We start from the raw sequence: 20,458 nt of genomic DNA, 5'->3' as shown, positions 1-20,458 counted from the left end.
AGCTCTGGCTATTATGAATCATCTGGCACCAACTATAATAAACAAAGCGCTCCATCAGGAACCATTATGCACCCAGATGTTACAAAAACAATATTAAGAGCTGTTTGCTTGTTACATCCTACCATTATGTGAATTATATTGCTTTTAACACCATAATTATCGTTTTTATTTTAGGTAATATTTGTGTCTGGTTTCAATTAGAACCAGATAGAAGGTCAATTCACATATTTACAAACTTTATTTTTAAAGGATTATCCGTGACTATAATGTTTTCCAGGTCACCTCATGTGTCTTTTTCCAGGTGATCCCAGATGATGTTGATGTCCCCGTCTTTCCAGATTGTAATATTGTGTGAATCTAAAAGCTGAAAGTCCCTCCCCACCCCCCCCCCCCCCCCCCCCGCCGCAAGTGCCCCCCTGTTTAATCACAGGTTCTGTATGCCAAAGACCCAATCTGGAGCGAGAGAGAGAGAGAGAGAGAGACTCCTCTCTGAGCGCCTCACTGGCTTCAGATCAGCTGATAAGGTAAGAGCTCTGCTGCTTTCATCATAAAATCATCCATTACTTTCAAATGTGTAAATGTGCGTTTTGTTTCAACTCTGAGCCAAAAGTATGTATCTGTCTTTTCTCTTCTGGGGTCTAAATATTTAGGATAAATGCTGATTTATTACCACTAAAGGGGCAGATATATGTCACAGCTGTGTGGTGCACGTGTGGGGTTAACTCTCTGGCTCCTTCACATAATTAATGGGACTAATCTGTTCTGTTTGCTGGGTAAGCATCCGTCTGACCGAGGGGACGCTACTTGTATGCATGATTTAAATGAATAACACCAGCATGGCAAATGATCACCTGACTATCCTGTTTGACGTCGTAATAGTGGAACCAACGTCAGTCTCTGCTGGCTTCTGATGTTTGTGTTGTTGTTGTTGTTGTTGTTGTTTTTTTAGTTAAAACGGAGAACTTAAGACTCTCAGTGACACACATTTGGAGACGAGTCTTACAGAAATGGCTCAGAACAATTTCTATAACGGAGAGAAAGGCAAAAAAAAAAAGGCATAGGGTTTGAGTACCCCCCCCCCCCCCCTCTCTCTCCACCACTCTCCCACCTCCCAAATGGCAGTTGGCGCGCAATATGGGAACAAGTAGGACACATTTGGGATTAGTTGCACCTTTGGGAATAAAACAGCAGCGTGGTGACGATATCAAATCTGTGGTCAATAATCCCTCGTTGCCATTAATCTGAAAAGCAAACACAATGTCCATTTATTTCAGAAAGGAAAGTAGGTTTAATGTTGTTTAGTGATGCATTTTGAAAGCCTGACGTTAGACGTTATAACGAATATTGAGTGTGACATTTAAATTGGGGACCTTTTATGTTCCATTGCAAACCAAAGCAGCGTTCAAAGCCGGCTGCTCGTCATTTGTTGTCCATCTATTTCTCCCATGGCAACCCCAACTTTGAGTGTTTGCTTGTTCAACACGTCGAGCTCTTCGCTGCTTCTTCAGAGGCGACTTGGTGCAACGCATGAATGGACAAAGTCCGAAAGGCTCGTCCAGTGGAGCCGTAAGAAGGACAGAAGGCAGGTCTCCCCAGTGCTGCCCAGTGGAGTGGACAGAGGGACAACGGACCCATTGTCAGTGTGTGGTTCTGTCACCAGTCTCTGTCCAGCGCAATCCAAGCGACCCCCCCCCCCTTCCACTTGCCTCCATGTCTACATCGTACCGTGAAAGCATGTGTGTGTTTACTCCGTGCAGACTGTGTGTTTTACTCTACACACACACACACACACACACACATATATATGTTTGGAATAGAGAGCAGCTTATCAATGTCATCCGGAAAGAAATAATGCATTGCTTAACAGTGCATTTTGGTCCTATTTCATTTAATTGGGGTTTTAAAAGCATAGCATCCCCCCCCCCCGCCACCCCCACTCTGCTGCCCTTATTGCCACACACAGCTTTTACTGGTCGTCTCCTACATCACTTTTTAATCTTCTTAACCCGATGCATTTGGTGTCGCCTCGTGTGAGGAAACATTAGCAACAGCTCGCAATGTCTGGACCCACCTGATGATGTGCTGTGATCGTCTCGACGGTATTCAGATTATGCAATTTGAAGGTTGTTGTTTATTTTAGCGCGTTTGAATGTAAAAGTAAGAAGCTCCTTATGCTGACCTCCTAGAATAATGTTTTAATTTTAATCCAGCTGCACCAGCGCTGATCGCAGTTCCACTTTGAATGTGAGACCACCTGTTTTATGCTGAGATCTGCTTCTGAGTCACATGACCTGGACTCAGACTTGAGTCACATATCTGATGACTCAACTTGTCAAAATTGCAATCTGCAGTTCCCCTTTAACTTTCAAAACAATCCCTCAGGACTTCACATATTTTGAGAATCCGATCAAGTTGCATTTGGAAAAACTTAAAAAATAGTAACAGGGTGCAGATGATGAGTTGATGATCTGTTCAGAACTCAAAGGTCAAAGCGGTATTTATTGCTTATTTAAGTGAAATAGTTTTATCAACACATTTAATCTGACTTGATCACTGAGTTCATTAATGTTTGAGAAAAAGACGCATATTGTTTTTAAAGGATTTAATGGTTTACTACTTTATAGATAAAGCACTTGGTACAAAGTGTTTCAAATAACTAAAATAAAAAATAACAAAGAGAACGAAAAAAAAAGGCCTTGATAAAAACTTATTTTCAAAAAGAGACCTAAAAACTTGTAACCATAAGAAATGAAAAAAGCCTCAAACAAATGGAACCAGCAGGTGGGACCGTGTAAAGAAGGTAAAAGCAGGGCGTGGCCTCCTGGGGAGTCCAACACTCGTTTCAACGAGTTCTCATTATCAATATTATCGTGCAACTCCTTCCCAGATGGGGACCCGTCGTCCCTCGCATGGAGCCACAAGAGCTCCGAACCTAGACAGAAAAGTCCAACAAGAGGCCGGAGAAAAGGGGATTGTTTGGATTAAAAGACAATTATCTGTGCGCATGGACTTCCCAGTGTTGTGCGGTGTCAGGCTCCAGCTGAGCTGCTCCGTCCCAGAAGGCCTCGGGGAGACAATGGCCACTGTGTCGGGGGGGTACGGTAAGGGGTGGGGGGGGGAGGTTTCATGACACGGTCACAGCACCATGCATCTGTGTGAACACTGTTAATGCCACGTATGGGCTTAGGAGTAGAACGGTTCGCTCCCACAATGGGGTGAAGATAGCATCTTTAAATTAGTCTCCGGGCAGAACTCACCTACCTTTGCTGTTAAGGTGCCTGAAACTACCCGTAATGGTGAGATATCAGTGCATCAAAGAATTATTTTATTATCATTATTATTATTTTTCAATGTAATGATAATAGTTTAATACTATAATACACGTTTTATTAGCTGTTTATCTCTGTTTAGGAGCTTATTAAAACACAGTTATGGATTCGTCGCAGCATCCCGTCCCTCAGCCGGGGTGTGGGCCCCCCCACTGGGGGGGGGGGATTGGAGGGGGGCAGGTGGGAAAGCACATGGTCTATTTTGAACCGCCATGTCGCGTTCAATGTGAGGGATCTTCAGATTCCCTCGACTCTTAAGTGTTTTTAGGAGTAACAGATTAGACTGAATGGCGTCCTTATTACTTTCCCTCATAATGGCCCCCGTCATCCGCAACCGCCTCTGAAACTCACTTCCTGTCTTTGGTCACAATAACCCCGGGAAAAAAAATGTGTCCATACGTCTGAAATGACCAAATATGCTCAGTTGCATCCAGCGTACAGCGACTGTCCGTGGGGGGGGGGGGGGGGGGGTAGATGGGGCCTCAGAGCTCAAAGCCTCTCCCTTATCTGCTGGGGCGGGCGTAACAGTGTGGCCCTTTGTGCCCCCCCCCTCCTATATATTTATGAATGGCCGAGCTTGGGGCGAAGCATCAGAACAATGCCGCTATACTGAAGGACTGGTTTTCAAACGGGAGGGGTGATGGTGATGGTGATGATGATGATGATGGTGGTGGAGGAGGAGGAGGGGGAGGTGTTGGTGGCGGGTTGACTCCCCACCGTTGGGGCTTGGTACAGAGAGTGGCGAGAGGGCTGGCGTGACGCTTTGCGTGTGAGAGTCAGAGGGAAGGCTGCTGGAGCTGCTGGAGGTCGTAGGTCGCCCACACTCACCTACACAGGTGAGCAGCGCTGCATGAGGCTTTCGGGAGCTTTTGGAACGCGAGGGAAGCAAAAACAACGAGGGAGGGGGAGGTGGGGGCGGACAAGCGTTGGAAATAATGAGCGATTACTTCCATTCGTCGTCGTCTATCTCTGTACTTTTTGTTCATTTTTGTTGTTGAGGGTCAAATGGCGACCGTCAGGGGAAGTGTTGGCTCGTTTGTGTGACTCTTCATAGACGAGCTGATGAAAGAGTGAAAAGATGCGGAGTTGGATGAGTCACAGGTAATGAATAAGTGTTTGTGTGAGTGTGTGTGTGTGTGTGTGTGTGTTTGCGTGTTTTAATGAACGTGTGCATAACAAAATGTGTTTTGTGATGATGATGGTGAAAGTGTGTTTCCTCTCTCTCTGTGTGTGTGTGTGTGTGTGTGTGTGTGTGTGTGCGTGTGCGTGTGCGTGTCTGTGCGCCTAAAGCCAATCCTTACTGGTCCGGCGTTGCCGTGATTAGCGTAGCGTCTTAGCACAACCACCCATGTGAAGCTGGGTGGAAGAGCCTCTGGTGACGCATCCAACCACAACTGGTGATTCAACAGCTTTATTATGAAAGGTTGTTCAAGGTACTTTTCACCCCATTTTGCAGAGAGGAGGTTCACAGAGAAAACAAATGGTGATGCAGATTCAGAAAGGGAAAGTGTTTTTTTAATGAAAATCGGAGTAACGGTGGAGCAGAGTCATTTTAATTGTTGATTATGGCTTAATTGTTGAATTTTTAATAAGACCAAAAGCCCAACCCATCCAGGACAGACTGCATCCTCATGCCACTGGCGACAATGTTGTCCTTTTAATTAAAGCTTTAGGCCAACCCATGTGTTTCACATAAACTAATATTCATAGAGCTTCTCCCTGCTTTGGGTCAGATTTGGGAGGTTGTTTCTTGTGGTTCCGCCCTGAGTCGAGATGGGAGGCCGAACAGGTGACGGCTCTGTGTTGTTCGGAGCGGAAGGGCGGGCGCTCTCCCGAGGGCGGAGGCCTGTGGCTCACCATCTGCCCCGCCGGGCCGGGAATGCCAGGGCGGAGAAAAAAAAAAGGCATTCTGATATGAGCGGCCAATTAAAGGGGAAACAAACAAACGCATGTAGACTCTGAGCCACACGCACCGGCCAATAAATACCACCAAAGGTCACCTTCCAGGTGGTTCATGACGCCCGGCCTCCTCCTTTCACTGCATCATCTACTGCGAGAGGCGACGGTTTTATTGCATCTGATGATGACCTGAAGTGTGGCTCTCCCCCCCTCCGGCCGGCGCCCTGCGCGGCGGTGCCTTCAGGAACACGCCGTGTGACTGAGCGCTGGCCCGTCTCTCCGCGTTTGTGTTCGAAGGGAGAGTGCGTGAGTGTTGAGCGGCGCGTGTGGGAGGGGGGAGCGGTCATGTTTTAAGACCATCTGCTCCTCTGAGTATTTTAGTGTGAGGGGGGGGGGGGGTTTAGCTTGTGCCGGACCAACGCGCGTCACAAGCAAACAGCAGAACGCAAGCTGTGAGCGGGCCTGTTCCGGAGAGAAAAAAAATTCCTCCACTTTCACACAATGGGCAGTGTTCTGCGTACAAGGTTTCCATTCTACCCCCCCCAGTACCCCCTCCCTCACCCCCGCTCGCTGTCCAACAGCCCAAGCACAACTCCTGTACACGGGCCACGGACGACATTCACAATGAAAATGTTCTTCTTGGCACAGGCGGTTGTTTGTGCGAGCCCTTTGGTCGGCGTGAGGCGTCTCAATAAAATGGAAGATGCCTCATAAAAGGTGTCGATTGAGCGGGGGCCGACTTTTCGGGCGGCCTCCGTGTTCCCTGCTCTTTAGACACTGGGGGAGAAGGCCGAAACTGTTTGGACCGCTTGGCTTCTTTCTCATCGCCGGAGACCAGAACGTGGCGCCAAGTGTGCGTGCGTCTGGAACCCTCACTCGCTCACACGCTTCATGCGCGCACAATGCCCACAGTCCCAGAGGGACAATAGAGCAGCCTGAGCCCCCCCTCCCACCCCGCTCAGCACATACGGGGATGAGGAGGAAGGTCACATATCTGCATGCCCCACGCTGGGCAGAGCGCTGGCTCGGCTCACGCTGCATGCGCGTGTGTGTGTGTGTGTGTGTGTGTGTGTGTATGTGTATGTGTGGGGGGGGGGGGGCAGTGTGTTTTTGTTTGATGGAGGCTCCCGAGCGTCGTGGCAGCGCTCTCCTCTTCGGCTCCTGTGGACGGAGGGATTCCCTCGAGGTCGCCCCCCCCATGCCGTCATCGGGCCGCGGGCCTGAAAGGGGCTTTGGGACGCAGTGACTCACCCTGACGTGTAACAATGGCAGTCGCACAGAAAAGTTGCCTTTGTCACTCTTGTACGTGAACCCGGAGTGAATCCGTGCTTGTGCTCCCTGCCCACTGACATTCCTCAGCAGGGGAAATGTTACATCTCAATGCGGCTGGAAAGATCAACGAGGCCCCCGAGGCCTTCGCTAGAATTCAAATGCGCTTCAAATCTTTAAGACGCTGACGTCCAATTGCAAACCGACGTAGATCTGTGATCCGCATAACCACGTTTCCCTCAAAGTGACATTGAGGCGTCACTTTTCCCCGCTTTAACTAAAGCCAACAGCAAAGCGACGAAGCGGTGGAACCAAGGGCGAGGAATGCAGAGTGGGCCAAAGTTCGGCTCCAGAAATGCCCGAACGCATATTCAGAGCTTCCCACGACACGGACCCGAGCTCACGCAGACCCCCCCCCCCCCCTCTCCCTTTCCCTTGTCTCCCTTCTACCCCCCCCCCCACCCTTTCCCCAGAGAGTCTGACGTGGAGGATTCTGAGCAAAGACGAGCGACTCGGGGGGGGGACAGACACGGGGGAGGAGGGGGGGGGGGCAAGAAGTCGAGGAGCAGCCTGGTGCTGAGGCCTGTGGTTTGTGTGCGCACGTATGCTGTGCTGTGTCCCGTCAATGAGGCCGTTGTTGTTGTTGGGGGGGGGTGGGGGGGCTTTTTCGTGGCCTTTTGGCGCCGTGCGGGTGGTGGAGCCACTTAGGGGAGAAGTTACGGCGGAACAGTTGTGTCGCTGCAGCGAGACGTCTCGAAGTGGCGATTTGAACGTACAGTCAGTCGTCTCCCTATTTGAGCCCTCAGGAGGTGGTGGAGACCCAAACTGAGCTAAGATAAGAGGGGACATTTGATCTGTACGGTCAAAGAGGGGATTACAAATGAATTGTGTTACTTTGGAGATGCAGGATTTCACTGTGTCAACTCAGACATGATTGCTAAATATTATTATTGGAAACTAAAAGAAGAGCGGCAGTTTTCCAGAAGAAATCCCAGTAAAAACATTCAAACATCTATGCATCAGTGGCTGTGCGGTGGGCACGGTGAGCAGCAGGACAAATCCATCATAAAACAACAGGGTTTTTTCACTCCCCTCCAACCGACGAGACTAATATTGGCTCTGGATTCTCCGGGGGAAGTTGGGATGTGTTAATCGAGAAGCTCTCGTACACAATCCACTTCGACCCGCCATCTGCACACACCGGCTGCCGCAGCGCGAGGCAGAATTATCGGCTTCTACTTCTGCGTCTAGTTGTTCCGCAGTCACCGCCCAAGCAACAGTCATCCCGGTAAATGCATTTATTGACAGAGCATCTAGAGAATCATTCCTGTTGGAGAGAGCGATGACGTGTGTAAAGTCATCATCATGAGTGAGTATACGTGTGAGTCAGAGGGACCACATCATTATTTTTATGATAGTTTAAAGTTTGGGACTCAATAAGCATTGTTATGTTTTAGGGCTTTAACAGAGAGACGGGAGAAGGTCCTCTTTACCGGCCTCAACCAAATATCTGTTGTTGGAATCCAGACTGTACAGATCCCATTGTGCCAGGAGGCGATCACTCTGCACTGGTGCCCGGCATGTTTCGGAATAGATTAAACATTTAAATTCAAAATTCTCCCCACGCCATTAAAAGCCTTTGCATGCTCTACATACTTTGACGGTCTTTTGTCTGGTCCAGAGGCCTGAGAGGAGCTACTGGGGCAGGGCCAGTCTCTCTTAAAATATTATTTTCCATTCCTGCTTATTTACTACACTGTACCTTTAGATTCCAATACTCTTCTATCCAATTTTTCTTCTCATTTAATACAAAAAAACATTCATTGATTGTCTGATTGCTAAGCTGATGATTTATGAATGCGTTATTTTGCTGCCTTTGTGAGTGCGCTTCCGAACATGGTCTTTGAAAAAGTGCATTGTAGATAAAGATTGTTCATTATTATTATCATCATATTTTTTCCCTGAATGATTTATGTGCCTCTGCTGGGGCAATTTTTAAATAAATACAGGGCCAATTGTTTTAAAAATGATATATCATCACCCCCTCCCGACCCCTGGAGTCAGTCCCGGTGATCTATGACAGCTGGGTCGGCACAGTGGGTGTCATTCATGGGACGAGCTGACGTGTGCCGGACCGGGAGGACTGACTCCATCCAGTGGGGGCGAGGCAGGTGTCACTTACCACAGCTCCGTGTGGGGGTGGGGGGGCTGTGAGTGATGTCATAGAGCGGTGATGATTATGACGCCGATGTCACTTTTCTTTCTTGTTTCTTTGCTGGTCCTTGCAGAGGAGAGGCCCGTGGAGCTGTCTGGGTGTGAGTGAGCGCCCTCTAGTGGAGTCCTGCAGAGCTGCTGTCTGTTTTCATCATCAGCATTTCAAGGTAAAAAAAAAAAAACGTCCTTCTACAAATTTAAAACATTTATTCCAGCTAAGTTCCTTTTATTTAAAAGGTAAGCGTGTAAAAAAAAGTCTTTGCCCAGTGTGGACAATCCTGTGGGCAAAACCAGGATTTAGATTTTCTTGCACATTCAGAGAAGAGGTTTTTTTGGCTCATTTATCTAAAGTACTATAAACTATAGCTGAAATAAAATTTGAAGAGCTGGAGTTAGAGGTCTGTGTAAACATGTGAATAGTTAAGTTACATACACTCCCGCTGAAAGAGCAAATGGACTAACATTTTAATTCACAAAGTAACTCAACACAAGCAGCTGAGGATACTGCAGTATACCTAAAAAACTTACACATGTTTTGTAATGGAACAGATATCTTTTATGTTAATTAGGTAATTCTTTTATTTAAATATCCAATATTTATTTCCACAATGTGTCGTTGAGTTTGTAATACTAAATTGAAAAGATACAAGAAATCTCTTTATAATGTTCTTGTTCTGTCGATTTTAATGAAGTAAAAGTGGATCAAATTGCAAAATTTTTGGTTGGTTACGGTTCAGTAACAAAGAAGCTGAGCAAACCTCTTAAAACCACATTCCAAACTGCCATGTTTTTCTTCACAGTTTTCAAATGTCCTTTAAAAAAGGATCATTCTGAAAGCTTCTTGGTGTATATATAGTAGCATGGAACATCTTGAGTATTTGTCTTATTCTTAGAGGTGGATGAGTCACGCAGCAGCACCAATGCTGTAAACAACACATTTCCCTCTTCTCTCTCTCCCTTTTTCTCTCTCTCTCTTGATGATGATGCGCTGTGACTGACAGGACCTTTTGTGTTCCAGAAGTCTATGGTCCAACGCTGAGCAGAGACCATGTGGTGTTTGGAGCTTCTCTTACCGCTGCTGTTAATCATCAACGGTAAAAAAAAAAGAAATAAAAAGAAATCCACATCTCTAATTCCCACCTGCCTCCGTGCACGCAGCGACCTCACACTTGTCCCGCGGTCCCCTCGCAGATGGCAGCTGCCAGTGGAACGTCTGGGTTCCTCGGGACATCTCGGCCATGACGAACTCCTGCGTGGTCATCCCGTGCACCTTCATGTACCCGTCCGGCATCAGGCCGTACCGCGGCACCCACGGCATCTGGTACTTCGGCCAGCCGTACCCTCAGCTCTTCCCCCCCGTCGTCTTCAAGACGCGCACCGACGTGGTGCACGAGAGCTACAAGGGCCGCACCAAGCTGCTGGGCGACCTGCTGCAGAGGAACTGCACCCTGCTCATCAACAACATCGGCTCCGAGCACTCGGGCAGATACTACTTCCGCGCTGACCTCGGTGGAGCCAACATGTACACGTACCCGGACTACTCTGAGCTCAAAGTCCTGGGTGAGGCACTGACCGGAGGGGAACCTGCGTTAAGCCGGAGAGACAACGTTGTAACAATGAGGGTTCCTGAATCATGTGTATAAATATCTTTAGTTTTCTGCTTCTGTGGGAAGTTAAAACGTTGCTTTCCTAACACAGCTCCTCCGAGAAATCAAGTTCTTTCCTGTCCCTCAGATCAACCCACCATCGACGTCCCGGAGGAGATCGTCAGCGACGAGAGTCTGGAGCTGACGTGCTACGCTCCAGACAACTGCCCCGACCTGACCCCAGAGATCCAGTGGATGTACACCGACTACCTGCCCGACCCGGAGTTCAGCTCCGACTACCTGGAGGAGAGCAACACGGCGGTCCTCTCCAACACCCTCTCCTTCACCCCCAGGCCCATGCACAACGGGCAGCTCCTGGGCTGCAGGGTCTTCTACCCCAACACCACGCTGGTCTACGAGAGGCTCATCTCTCTCGACATCAAGTGTAGGTCCATCCCGTTGTTGAGAGATTCTTTTTAGTTTTTTTTACATCATACAAGCCCATGACATGGCTTAGCACAGAGAACCGGTGATGCACTAACTCACTGCCCTTCCGCCCCAGACGCTCCACGCTCGGTGTGGGTGAACGTGTCCTCGGAGGTGATGGAGGGCAGCTCTGTGACGCTGCACTGCGAGGTGGACAGTAACCCTCCCTCCAGGATCGCCTGGATGTTCGGGGAGCAGGAGCTGCTGTGGGACAAGGCGCCCAACGTCTCCCTCTCCCTGGACGACGTGACGCCCGCGCAGGAGGGCCTCTACACCTGCATCGGGGACAACGGCTACGGGGTCATGAACACTTCCCTGTACCTGGCTGTCAAGTGTGAGTCTCACTTCCAACGCACAGAGTGCAGCCTACGGACTGAATGCTATCAGCACAGAATAAGGAAATTATATTTTATGAGTTTGGGTGGTGCAACTAGATTTAATCTTCTGTTTAAAAAAAAAAACGTTGTCCAGTGAAAACGTTTTGAGTACCAAATACTGACTATATGTCGGCTTTCAATGTTACGTTGGAGTGATACAAAGGTGGATTTATTGGGTAAACTCGTGTAATTTTTAATAGTTTTTCTGCTTTAATGCATTGAATTCATTAAAACGCTCATATATTTTTTACACCAAAGTAGAGAACATCACATCCACATCATGGCCAGGATAAAAAAAGCCAAAAAAAAGTCATTTATTACAAAATGTTGCGTTAGCAGTATGTTACACAAGAGAAATTCCCAAATTTGAATTTGAAAAAGAAAAAAACTCACACACTACTTTTTTGTTGTCGTTGCAGACCCTCCCCGCGAGCCGGTGGTGAACGACTCCATGACGGTGCAGGAGGGCTCCTCGCTGGCTCTGCACTGCAGCACCCAGGGGAGCCCCGCCCCAACGCTCACCTGGCTCAAGGACGGCGAGCTGGTCGGCACCATCACCGCCGACGAGCTGTCGGTGCTGCAGGTGGTGGAGATCACGCCGCAGGGCGACGGCCAGTACCGCTGCCTGGCCGAGAACGAGCACGGGAGAGCCAGCAGCTCCTTCAACATCACCGTTGAGTGTGAGTGCTAAAAAAAAAATTTAAACTATAATAATAGTACCAGCTGACCTCGTTTAGGATCGCCTGAGGGTGGAGGCGCTGGTACCTTTTTACTCGTCTCCACAGAGACAAAAGGCAGTCATCCGGATCACGTGATCGACAGTTGTACTCCTACAGTCATATTCTCACACGGCCTGGTGTAAACATCCCTTAGGAACGAGAAACTAACCGTGTCTTGCCAGGTGTTGGTCAGGAAAACACTCAGGAGAGCTGGAGTAGAAATTCCTCAGCGGTGTAGGTGTGTAGTTCCTTTACTGCTCAGTCTGATAGTCAACCATCAGCTCCTTAGATCAAAGGGGGGTTCCTGGTTCACCATGGGGGGTCAGGTCCCCAGGTCCTAGTCATCAGGCCGACCCCAGCTGAAGCATACGTTTCATTCGCATTGCATGTCTTCATCCTCGTGGGTGTTGTCGTAGCTCTCATCCCTGCCGCCTGGTTTCACAGACTCCCCGGTGCTTCTGGAGGAGTCAAAGTGCACCGTGGTCAGGGAGGGCGTCCAGTGCGTGTGCGTGGCCATGGGAAACCCCGAGCCCACCATCGAGTTCTACCTGCCCGACCTGAACGTCACCATCAACGAAACGGACGGCCGGTACAACTTCTACACGCACACGGACGGCCACACCTCCACGGGCATGATCAAGCTGCGGGAGAAAGGCGAGCGCGTCGACAACGGGGGACCCGCCGTCAACGTCCACTGCAGCATCGCCAACGCGTACGGGAGGCGCAGCGTGCCGCTGGAGCTGCAGCAGGAGAGTGAGTCCAGACCAAAACTCATCCGTCAAGTGCGGTTTGGTTCTTGCTTTCTTTCCAGTGCCCCTTCTTCACTAATGGCATTGGGAATATTCAGAAGGTCTAAACCAACAGTAAATGAATGACTTTAACAAGCTTCGTCCTTAGCCAAAGGCTGATGAATGCTATTCCTCTAAATTAATTCAATGTGTATTGATCCCTTTTCAATGTGCGCTATTGTTTGCTCCTGGGGGGGTTGGTCTCAAACCCGCTGAACATGTTCCTGTATTTTTGGTTCATTGAATTGTGCAGTGAAAGTGAATTCCGTCACCTTGTTGTTTTTCAGAAAAGTACATGATGGCGGTTATAGTCGGCACCATTGGAGGGGTGGCGGTCATAGCCTTCATCATCGCAGCAGTGCGATACGTCGGCCACAACAACAAAAAGTGAGTACGGACGACCAACTAATGTCAAAGTAGTCCTTTACCTCACTAAATATTTTGAGAAATCCAAGGAAACACTTAAGCCTAGTCATCCATTCTAAAGCCCATTGTAAACGAGTGAATGTAGGATTGATGTGGACGTGAGAGCCATTCAGCTCATTTCTTTGCCCAGACAAGTTTCCTATTGGAATCCTTGAAGATCCACATTGGCTGCCTTGTGAAGGCTGGACTAACCTTATATTTTGCAGGCCAGATTCCCTGCCCTGACACTGCTTCTGTATCCTTGACCCAGGTGGCCCTCTTAACCAAGTTTTTTTTTTTTTTTTTTTCATTTTTGCCTTGAGGCATATTTGGACCCGTAAATTCGCACGCTTTCTCTGACCAACCAACACCTGGAAGTGGGTGTGAGCTCGGCGACTAAACCCATAAATTAACCACGTTCACTCACAACCACATTTGGCCTCCAGCATCACCATCGGAGAGCTTGTAGCTTTACAATGGATGCTCAGGCTTGGCGTGTCGCCCTGCAGTAGTGGCAGTCGAGGGCCGAGTCTGATCATGTGACTCCCCCCCCCCCCCCCCTCCCCTCCCCCCCCCAGAGAGAATGGCAACCCTAGGCAGGAAGTGGTCCTGGAGAACCCAGCTTTGTACTACAGCGCAGTCAAGAAGGACAAACAAAATCTGAGGAAGAAAGTGGTGAGACACGCTGATGTCAATGATCATGATTGATGACGGAGGATGGGTTGGTGACCCTCCTCAGACTTTGTGTAATGCAACAGCTTGTAAATTCTGAGACCCCGCTTGGACCTCTGAAAATGAGGCGATGGAAGGAGATCTCTCCCACTAGCACTCCAGTAGCTCCCACCATGACCCTTCCAGACACTGTTTTCTCTTGCTTTCATCGCTTCTCTGCGTTTTCTCTGTCTTTTTTCTCTCCCCTAACTCTTACACAGCTTAAGACAGAGCTGTTGGGCTCAAAGTTTAACTCCATTCTAGAGGAGACTACGGTAAGGTTCCTCAACAAACCCCCATTAAAAGACACAAGCCTCAGTGACAGATGCATGCCTTCGCATATCGGCTTCTGTGTCCTGCACACTGCCGTTTGTTTCCCTCCGATCTGCCTTCCGCATGGCCGCCTCATTGCTAAACCTAAACTGCCCCCCGACTAACATGGAAACATCTCAGTCTCCCTTCCCGTTGTCCGACCAGTAACCAATAACTCCTTTTTCTCCTCTACGTCGTCCGAGCGGCTTGCCCAGTGACGTGTGTGCCGCTGACCGGTGCTTCTGTCCCGCAGGGAGAAGACGGGGATTATCAACCTGTGGGCTCTATGGCAGGACTGGAGAGGCAAGAGCTGAACTACGCCGCTCTGGAGTTCCTCGGGGCTCGGCCCAGGGAAGGGGCCTCGGGGAGGGGGGACGACGGCAGCAACTACTCGGAAATCAAAGCCAAATGAATAGCAATCCTTCCCTGATGCCTCGGCTACGCGAGATACAGTGGCAGCCCCAGCACATGTTTTGCCCCCCCCCCCCCCCACCCACACGCACACTTTGATAACCCCCCCGCCCCCTCCCCGACCTCCACTGGATTCATCCCATCCCATTTGTCACATTTAATGCAGCACTCTGGTGCCACTACTCCCCTTACCTGCTGCCCCTCCTCCATTGGACGCCCCTTCACACACCATCATTTTCAAGGAAAACTGGTACTTTTTTTGGGGAGGTAGGGGGGGGGGGGGGGGGTGTTCAGGGCGTGACCCACGGGACGACGTCAAAGAACTAAAATGTCTGGCCGCTATTGCAGTACATGGGCTCCAAAACACGCGGGGCTAACCCGGCGAGCGCGCTTTCTGTTGCCTTCCACGCGTTGTCACGACGCAGGGTCCGAGGGCAAGGAGGGAGGACTCAAACGCAGAGTTGAAAAATAAAAGACTTTAATTGTCAAAAACTCAAAATCAAAATCGCTCCAACCAAAAAAGGGAGGAAGGAGGAGAAAACAAAACAGACAAAAACAGGGACCTAGACTTGAAAACACGAAACAGACTTGACTTGACTTACTTGACACATGAACGCTGACATGTAATGACGCCACACCAGACAAGGAACTCACAGGGCTTAAATACACAAGGGAGGTGCAGGTGATTGAACACAGGTGGAAACGATCAAGCACGGCAGACAATCACAAGGGAAGACAGGACAAGGCAGGAAGTGAAGTTACCCAGGAACACCAGAGACATGAAAACCACAAAATAAGACAGAGCAGACCCAAACCGTGACAGAACCCCCCCCTCAAGGACCGAATTCCAGACGGTCCTAAAGGGGGGCAGAACCATGAAAATCAGACAAGGGGCGGGAGGGTGGGGACCCGACAGCTATGGTCCGGCGGCCTGCCGGGGCGGCGGCCGGGCGTGGGGTGCTCTGGGGGTCTGCCGGGTCGGCGGCCGGGCCTCAGGGTCTCGGGGGGTCTGCCGGGTCGGCGGCCGGGCCTCAGGGTCTCTGGGGGTCTGCCGGGTCGGCGGCCGGGCCTCAGGGTCTCGGGGGGTCTGCCGGGTCGGCGGCCGGGCCTCAGGGTCTCGGGGGGCGCCGAGCTGTGCGACTCCGGCGTCGTCGTGGCGTGGGGCGCCGAGCTGTGCGGCTCCGGCCTCGTCGTGGCGTGGGGAGCAGAGCTGTGCGGCTCCGGCGTCGTCGTGGCGTGGGGCGCAGAGCTGTGCGGCTCCGGCGTCGTCGTGGCGTGGGGCGCAGAGCTGTGCGGCTCCGGCGTCCTCGTGGCGTGGGGCGCAGAGCTGTGCGGCTCCGGCGTCGTCGTGGCGTGGGGCGCCGAGCTGTGCGGCTCCGGCGTCGTCGTGGCGTGGGGCGCCGAGCTGTGCGGCTCCGGCGTCGGCGTGGCCGGGGGCGCCGACCCAACCCCTGACCCCACCCCCCCTTCAAGGACCGACTTCCAGGCGGTCCCAAGAGGGTGGGAGGGAGGGGTCATGGTCGGGGGCCTTGGGGACGGGGAGGGAGGGGTCATGGTCGGGGGCCTTGGGGACGGGGCTGGAGGGGTCATGGTCGGGGGCCGTGGGGACGGGCCTGGAGGGGTCATGGTCGGGGGCCGTGGGGACGGGCCTGGAGGGGTCATGGTCGGGGGCCGTGGGGACGGGGCTGGAGGGGTCATGGTCGGGGGCCGTGGGGACGGGCCTGGAGGGGTCATGGTCGGGGGCCGTGGGGACGGGGCTGGAGACTGGAGTCTTGGGGCCGGAACGGGCGGAGACTGGAGTCTGGGGGCCGGAACGGGCGGAGACTGGAGTCTGGGGGCCGGAACGGGCGGAGACTGGAGTCTGGGGGCCGGAACGGGCGGAGACTGGAGTCTGGGGGCCGGAACGGGCGGAGACTGGAGTCTGGGGGCCGGAACGGGCGGAGACTGGAGTCTGGGGGCCGGAACGGGAGGAGGCGAGGCTCTGGGGGCCGGAACGGGAGGAGGCGAGGCTCTGGGGGCCGGAACGGGAGGAGGCGAGGCTCTGGGGGCCGGAACGGGAGGAGGCGAGGCTCTGGGGGCCGGAACGGGAGGAGGCGAGGCTCTGGGGGCCGGAACGGGAGGAGGCGAGGCTCTGGGGGCCGGAACGGGAGGAGGCGAGGCTCTGGGGGCCGGAACGGGAGGAGGCGAGGCTCTGGGGGCCGGAACGGGAGGAGGCGTGGGTCTTGGAGCTGGGGGCGTGGGTCTTGGAGCTGGGGGCGTGGGTCTTGGAGCTGGGGGCGTGGGTCTTGGAGCTGGGGGCGTGGGTCTTGGAGCTGGGGGCGTGGGTCTTGGAGCTGGGGGCGTGGGTCTTGGAGCTGGGGGCGTGGGTCTTGGAGCCGGTTCGGGCGGAGACGGGCGTGGTTGGCGCCGTCGCTGCCGCCGAATGCGGAGGTCCAGGGCGTGGGGGTCGTACCTGGCCTGGAGGCGGGCGGCCAGCTCCAGCACCTGTTTCCAGCGTGCGCTGAGGACTGGGGGCTGGACGCTGGCCTCCATCGGCGAGGCCCAACTTGGGTCTGGAGAGCGGCGAGGGCGGTGACCGGGGCGCTGCCTGGAGCCTTCTTTCGAGCCGGGGTTGGCGTTGCGCCGGGCAGCCAGCTGCGTGCCGTGTGGGTCCCCAAACGCCAGGCGAGTTCCCAAAAACGGGTTTCTTGGGTCAACCCCTGCTGAGTCCTTAGGTGGTGGCGTCATTCTGTCACGACGCAGGGTCCGAGGGCAAGGAGGGAGGACTCAAACGCAGAGTTGAAAAATAAAAGACTTTAATTGTCAAAAACTCAAAATCAAAATCGCTCCAACCAAAAAAGGGAGGAAGGAGGAGAAAACAAAACAGACAAAAACAGGGACCTAGACTTGAAAACACGAAACAGACTTGACTTGACTTACTTGACACATGAACGCTGACATGTAATGACGCCACACCAGACAAGGAACTCACAGGGCTTAAATACACAAGGGAGGTGCAGGTGATTGAACACAGGTGGAAACGATCAAGCACGGCAGACAATCACAAGGGAAGACAGGACAAGGCAGGAAGTGAAGTTACCCAGGAACACCAGAGACATGAAAACCACAAAATAAGACAGAGCAGACCCAAACCGTGACACGCGTTCTTCCAAGTGATCAAACAGCAGAGAAGTGGGCGAGCAAAATCCGCCTCGCTATTTGCTCTCCATCCGTCTCGTACAACTGTCACTGTGTCTGCTGCCAGTCGAAGCATCAGGGCAAGGAGGACCTGCGCTTTTTGTTTTCTTATTTTCACGTGTTTTAGCAAAGAGCAAATCTCGCTTGTCTGCTTTTGGTTAATTGCATCCCACCAAGAAAAAACGGAAACTCATCCGAGGCATCCTGTCGCCACATAACTTTTTAAATATTTTCTTTATGGCGGCTTGTGATAAATAAAAAATGTCACCATCGCTTTTAATAATAATAATCAGAAAGGTTTTTTCATTTGATGTGGTGCAAAAATGCAGGGAAATTTCCTGCACTGTCGCAAATGCAAAATGTCCATCTTCAGTTATCTTCTTTCCATTTCTCCTTTAAAGCATGGGTTCTATCTATTTGAGTCATCTGGAGAATACAGATAAAAAAAGACACAGACCTGAAAGCACAAAGTATTTGAGTGCGAGTGGCCAAAGTGTTTTCTCTTTTTGACAATGTGTGTTTGTGTATAAGTGCGTGTGTTTGTGTTGAAGTAGCGCTGAAAGGTCACATGACACTGATCACTGATCCCGAGGGATCAACAGCAGAGCGTACTAATAGTCTAACTTGATAATGATGGTGTCAATAATATATATATATATACATATATTAATAAGGTGTATATTGATATAGAATGAATGCCAGTATGTACAGTAAATACCCTGCATGATATGTATATTAAATGATGGATAAAGGTCAGTGTGAGAAGTGTAAACTTCATCATACAAAGAGTTTTGACTCTTAATGAGTTTAGTGAATGGTAACAGCCTCTAACTAGTTGCATTTACACAAAGGGAGTGAACTTCTTATTTACTGGGATTGTGGTTGACCTGGAAGTTCGACTGCTACAAATAGCTCATTTTTCTATGAAACCCTTAAAAATGGGATTTCCAGCATTTAATATTGCCCGTCTGGTGAATGACGTGACTCTGTAGGGACACGGAAGAAAAGATTTCTCAAGGGAACTGGATGCCACATTTACCCACAATGCAACCAATGCCACCTTTTTGTTATCCCGATACATGCTGTATTTCAAACTCCATGCACCTGTATTCTTTCAGACTATACAAAGCTCACCCAGTGTGGCATTACGCATTTTACAAACCCCGCACCTTTATGCCAGTGAGTGAGTGAGTGAGTGAGTGAGTGGCGTTCCTCTCTCGTCTTGGCGAGGATGGTCTCGACCCACCAACGCGAATCTTCCAACCCACTTTGCATCACTTCTTAAAGGTCTCACGCAACGGTTTCCCCGCTGAAATGTAACCACTCTGCAACCGTAGCCGACTAACACGGCGTTTTGAATAAGACAACAGGTAATGATTGATTGGTATTTTTGTGATTTGCAGTGGAAATATACTGTGAGTTAAGGCCATAATGTCACCCTCCAGAATCACCTGCTGCAGTTTGTTGAACATCCAGTCTGTAACTAGTCCGCTGATTTCCTCCTAAACAGGCGACGTCGTGCTGTTTGCTGATGTTAAGCTCGAGATGGAAGTCAATTTTTAGGGAGAGATGTGCAACGAGCTCTTCTTGGAAATTGAAAGTACTTTTTGATACACATGATCCGACAGGTTTTATAAATGTATGTCATGTGTGCACTCTCACTGAAAATGATGGATTTGGTTAATCAAAGCCATTTCCAATTTGATTTTTACAATCAGCATGAGTACAAAACACAGCAGACACCACTGTGTGAAGCCCATAAACTGCTAGACGGTTCATAGGCAATAATGAAAATAGGAGTATTTCAGTTTAATCTGATCACATGACCCCAAATAAATATCTCTGCCAAAAAAATATATAACAATTATAAAGCCACAATGCTGTTCCAAAAGAAGGGATCTCTCTTTCTTTTTGTTGTCACATAACAGTTACTTTGGCAACAGATAAAGGTTAAAATATTTGGAAGGATTGATTTCGGCCGAGTTTTGTTCTGAGAATTGAAAAGAAACACCTCTAGTGCAGACAGAGCTGAGCCTGTGACGCAGAGCGCTCGCAACCTGGAGCTCTGAATGTCATTTGAACACTTTTTGTCCACGTAAACAAAGCTGTTATGACTCACATAAGCTTCACCATGACAATGTGCTGTTGACTTAATGATGGAAATGCTGCCCAGACTTCTTAAATTGCCTGTATGCTCAAAATCAATAACCAGTTCCTTTCTTTGGAAGCCTCATGGAGGGAGGGTGGGTAGAAGGGGGGGGGGGGGGGTATTTTATTTATTTTAAGTAGAAATATCAAATATGTGTTACTTAATCTTTTGTCAAAGTGTGTTGTGAAGGAAATGTGTCCGTTTTGGTAATCTTAATGATCGATGTGGAGATATTTTTTTTTTTAAATATGCAGTATGATTGACACAATAATTCACATCAGGGTTTTGGACAGTTTGCTTAATGATGAAAGTATTTGTGCAACGATGTCTGTTTGCTCTTTTATTTTAAACAAGTCTTTCACGCCTCAAGCAAATTCATCTGTCTTCAGTTCCATGCAAACAATAAATAAAATGAAAACAACAGCAACTGGAGGAAGTGTGTTTTCACCTTGATTAATCCTACTCTGTACTATTTATAGGGCCCCAGACTCAACATATTCATTACTTTTAATAGATGACTTTTTGTAGACATTTTTGTCGATGTTTTCACCTTTTTATTGCTCAAATTTTTTGACCAAATAGATTTTCTTTTTTTTAATGAGAATTATTGACCGAATCTAGACTTT

General features: G+C 50.0%; 1 protein-coding gene across 6 annotated transcripts; it reads left to right on the top strand.

Moving 5' to 3' along the window:
- Positions 1-456: 456 nt before the first annotated feature.
- Positions 457-14,937, top strand: mag (myelin associated glycoprotein). Of its 6 annotated transcripts, XM_037453705.2 has the most exons (12): positions 4,045-4,165; positions 8,786-8,878; positions 9,730-9,805; positions 9,903-10,271; positions 10,446-10,742; positions 10,860-11,117; positions 11,580-11,840; positions 12,324-12,632; positions 12,955-13,054; positions 13,651-13,747; positions 14,005-14,058; positions 14,349-14,937. In XM_037453705.2, exons 3-12 carry the CDS (start codon positions 9,760-9,762, stop codon positions 14,505-14,507), a joined length of 1,950 nt encoding a protein of 649 aa, XP_037309602.1. In that variant the 5' UTR covers positions 4,045-4,165; positions 8,786-8,878; positions 9,730-9,759; the 3' UTR covers positions 14,508-14,937. The 6 variants fall into 6 exon arrangements, with proteins under 6 accessions (XP_037309601.1, XP_037309602.1, XP_037309604.1 ...); XM_037453704.2 differs by lacking the exons at positions 4,045-4,165; positions 14,349-14,937 and adding an exon at positions 457-524 and having other exon boundaries at positions 14,005-14,334; XM_037453707.2 differs by lacking the exon at positions 14,005-14,058.
- The last annotated feature ends 5,521 nt before the right edge of the window (positions 14,938-20,458 follow it).

The sequence above is a fragment of the Pungitius pungitius genome, chromosome 11 (assembly GCF_949316345.1).
Source record: "Pungitius pungitius chromosome 11, fPunPun2.1, whole genome shotgun sequence".
Taxonomy (NCBI): domain Eukaryota; kingdom Metazoa; phylum Chordata; class Actinopteri; order Perciformes; family Gasterosteidae; genus Pungitius; species Pungitius pungitius.
The sequence above is the reverse complement of the archived record's forward strand: the minus strand, read 5'-3'. Positions and strand labels throughout refer to the sequence as shown.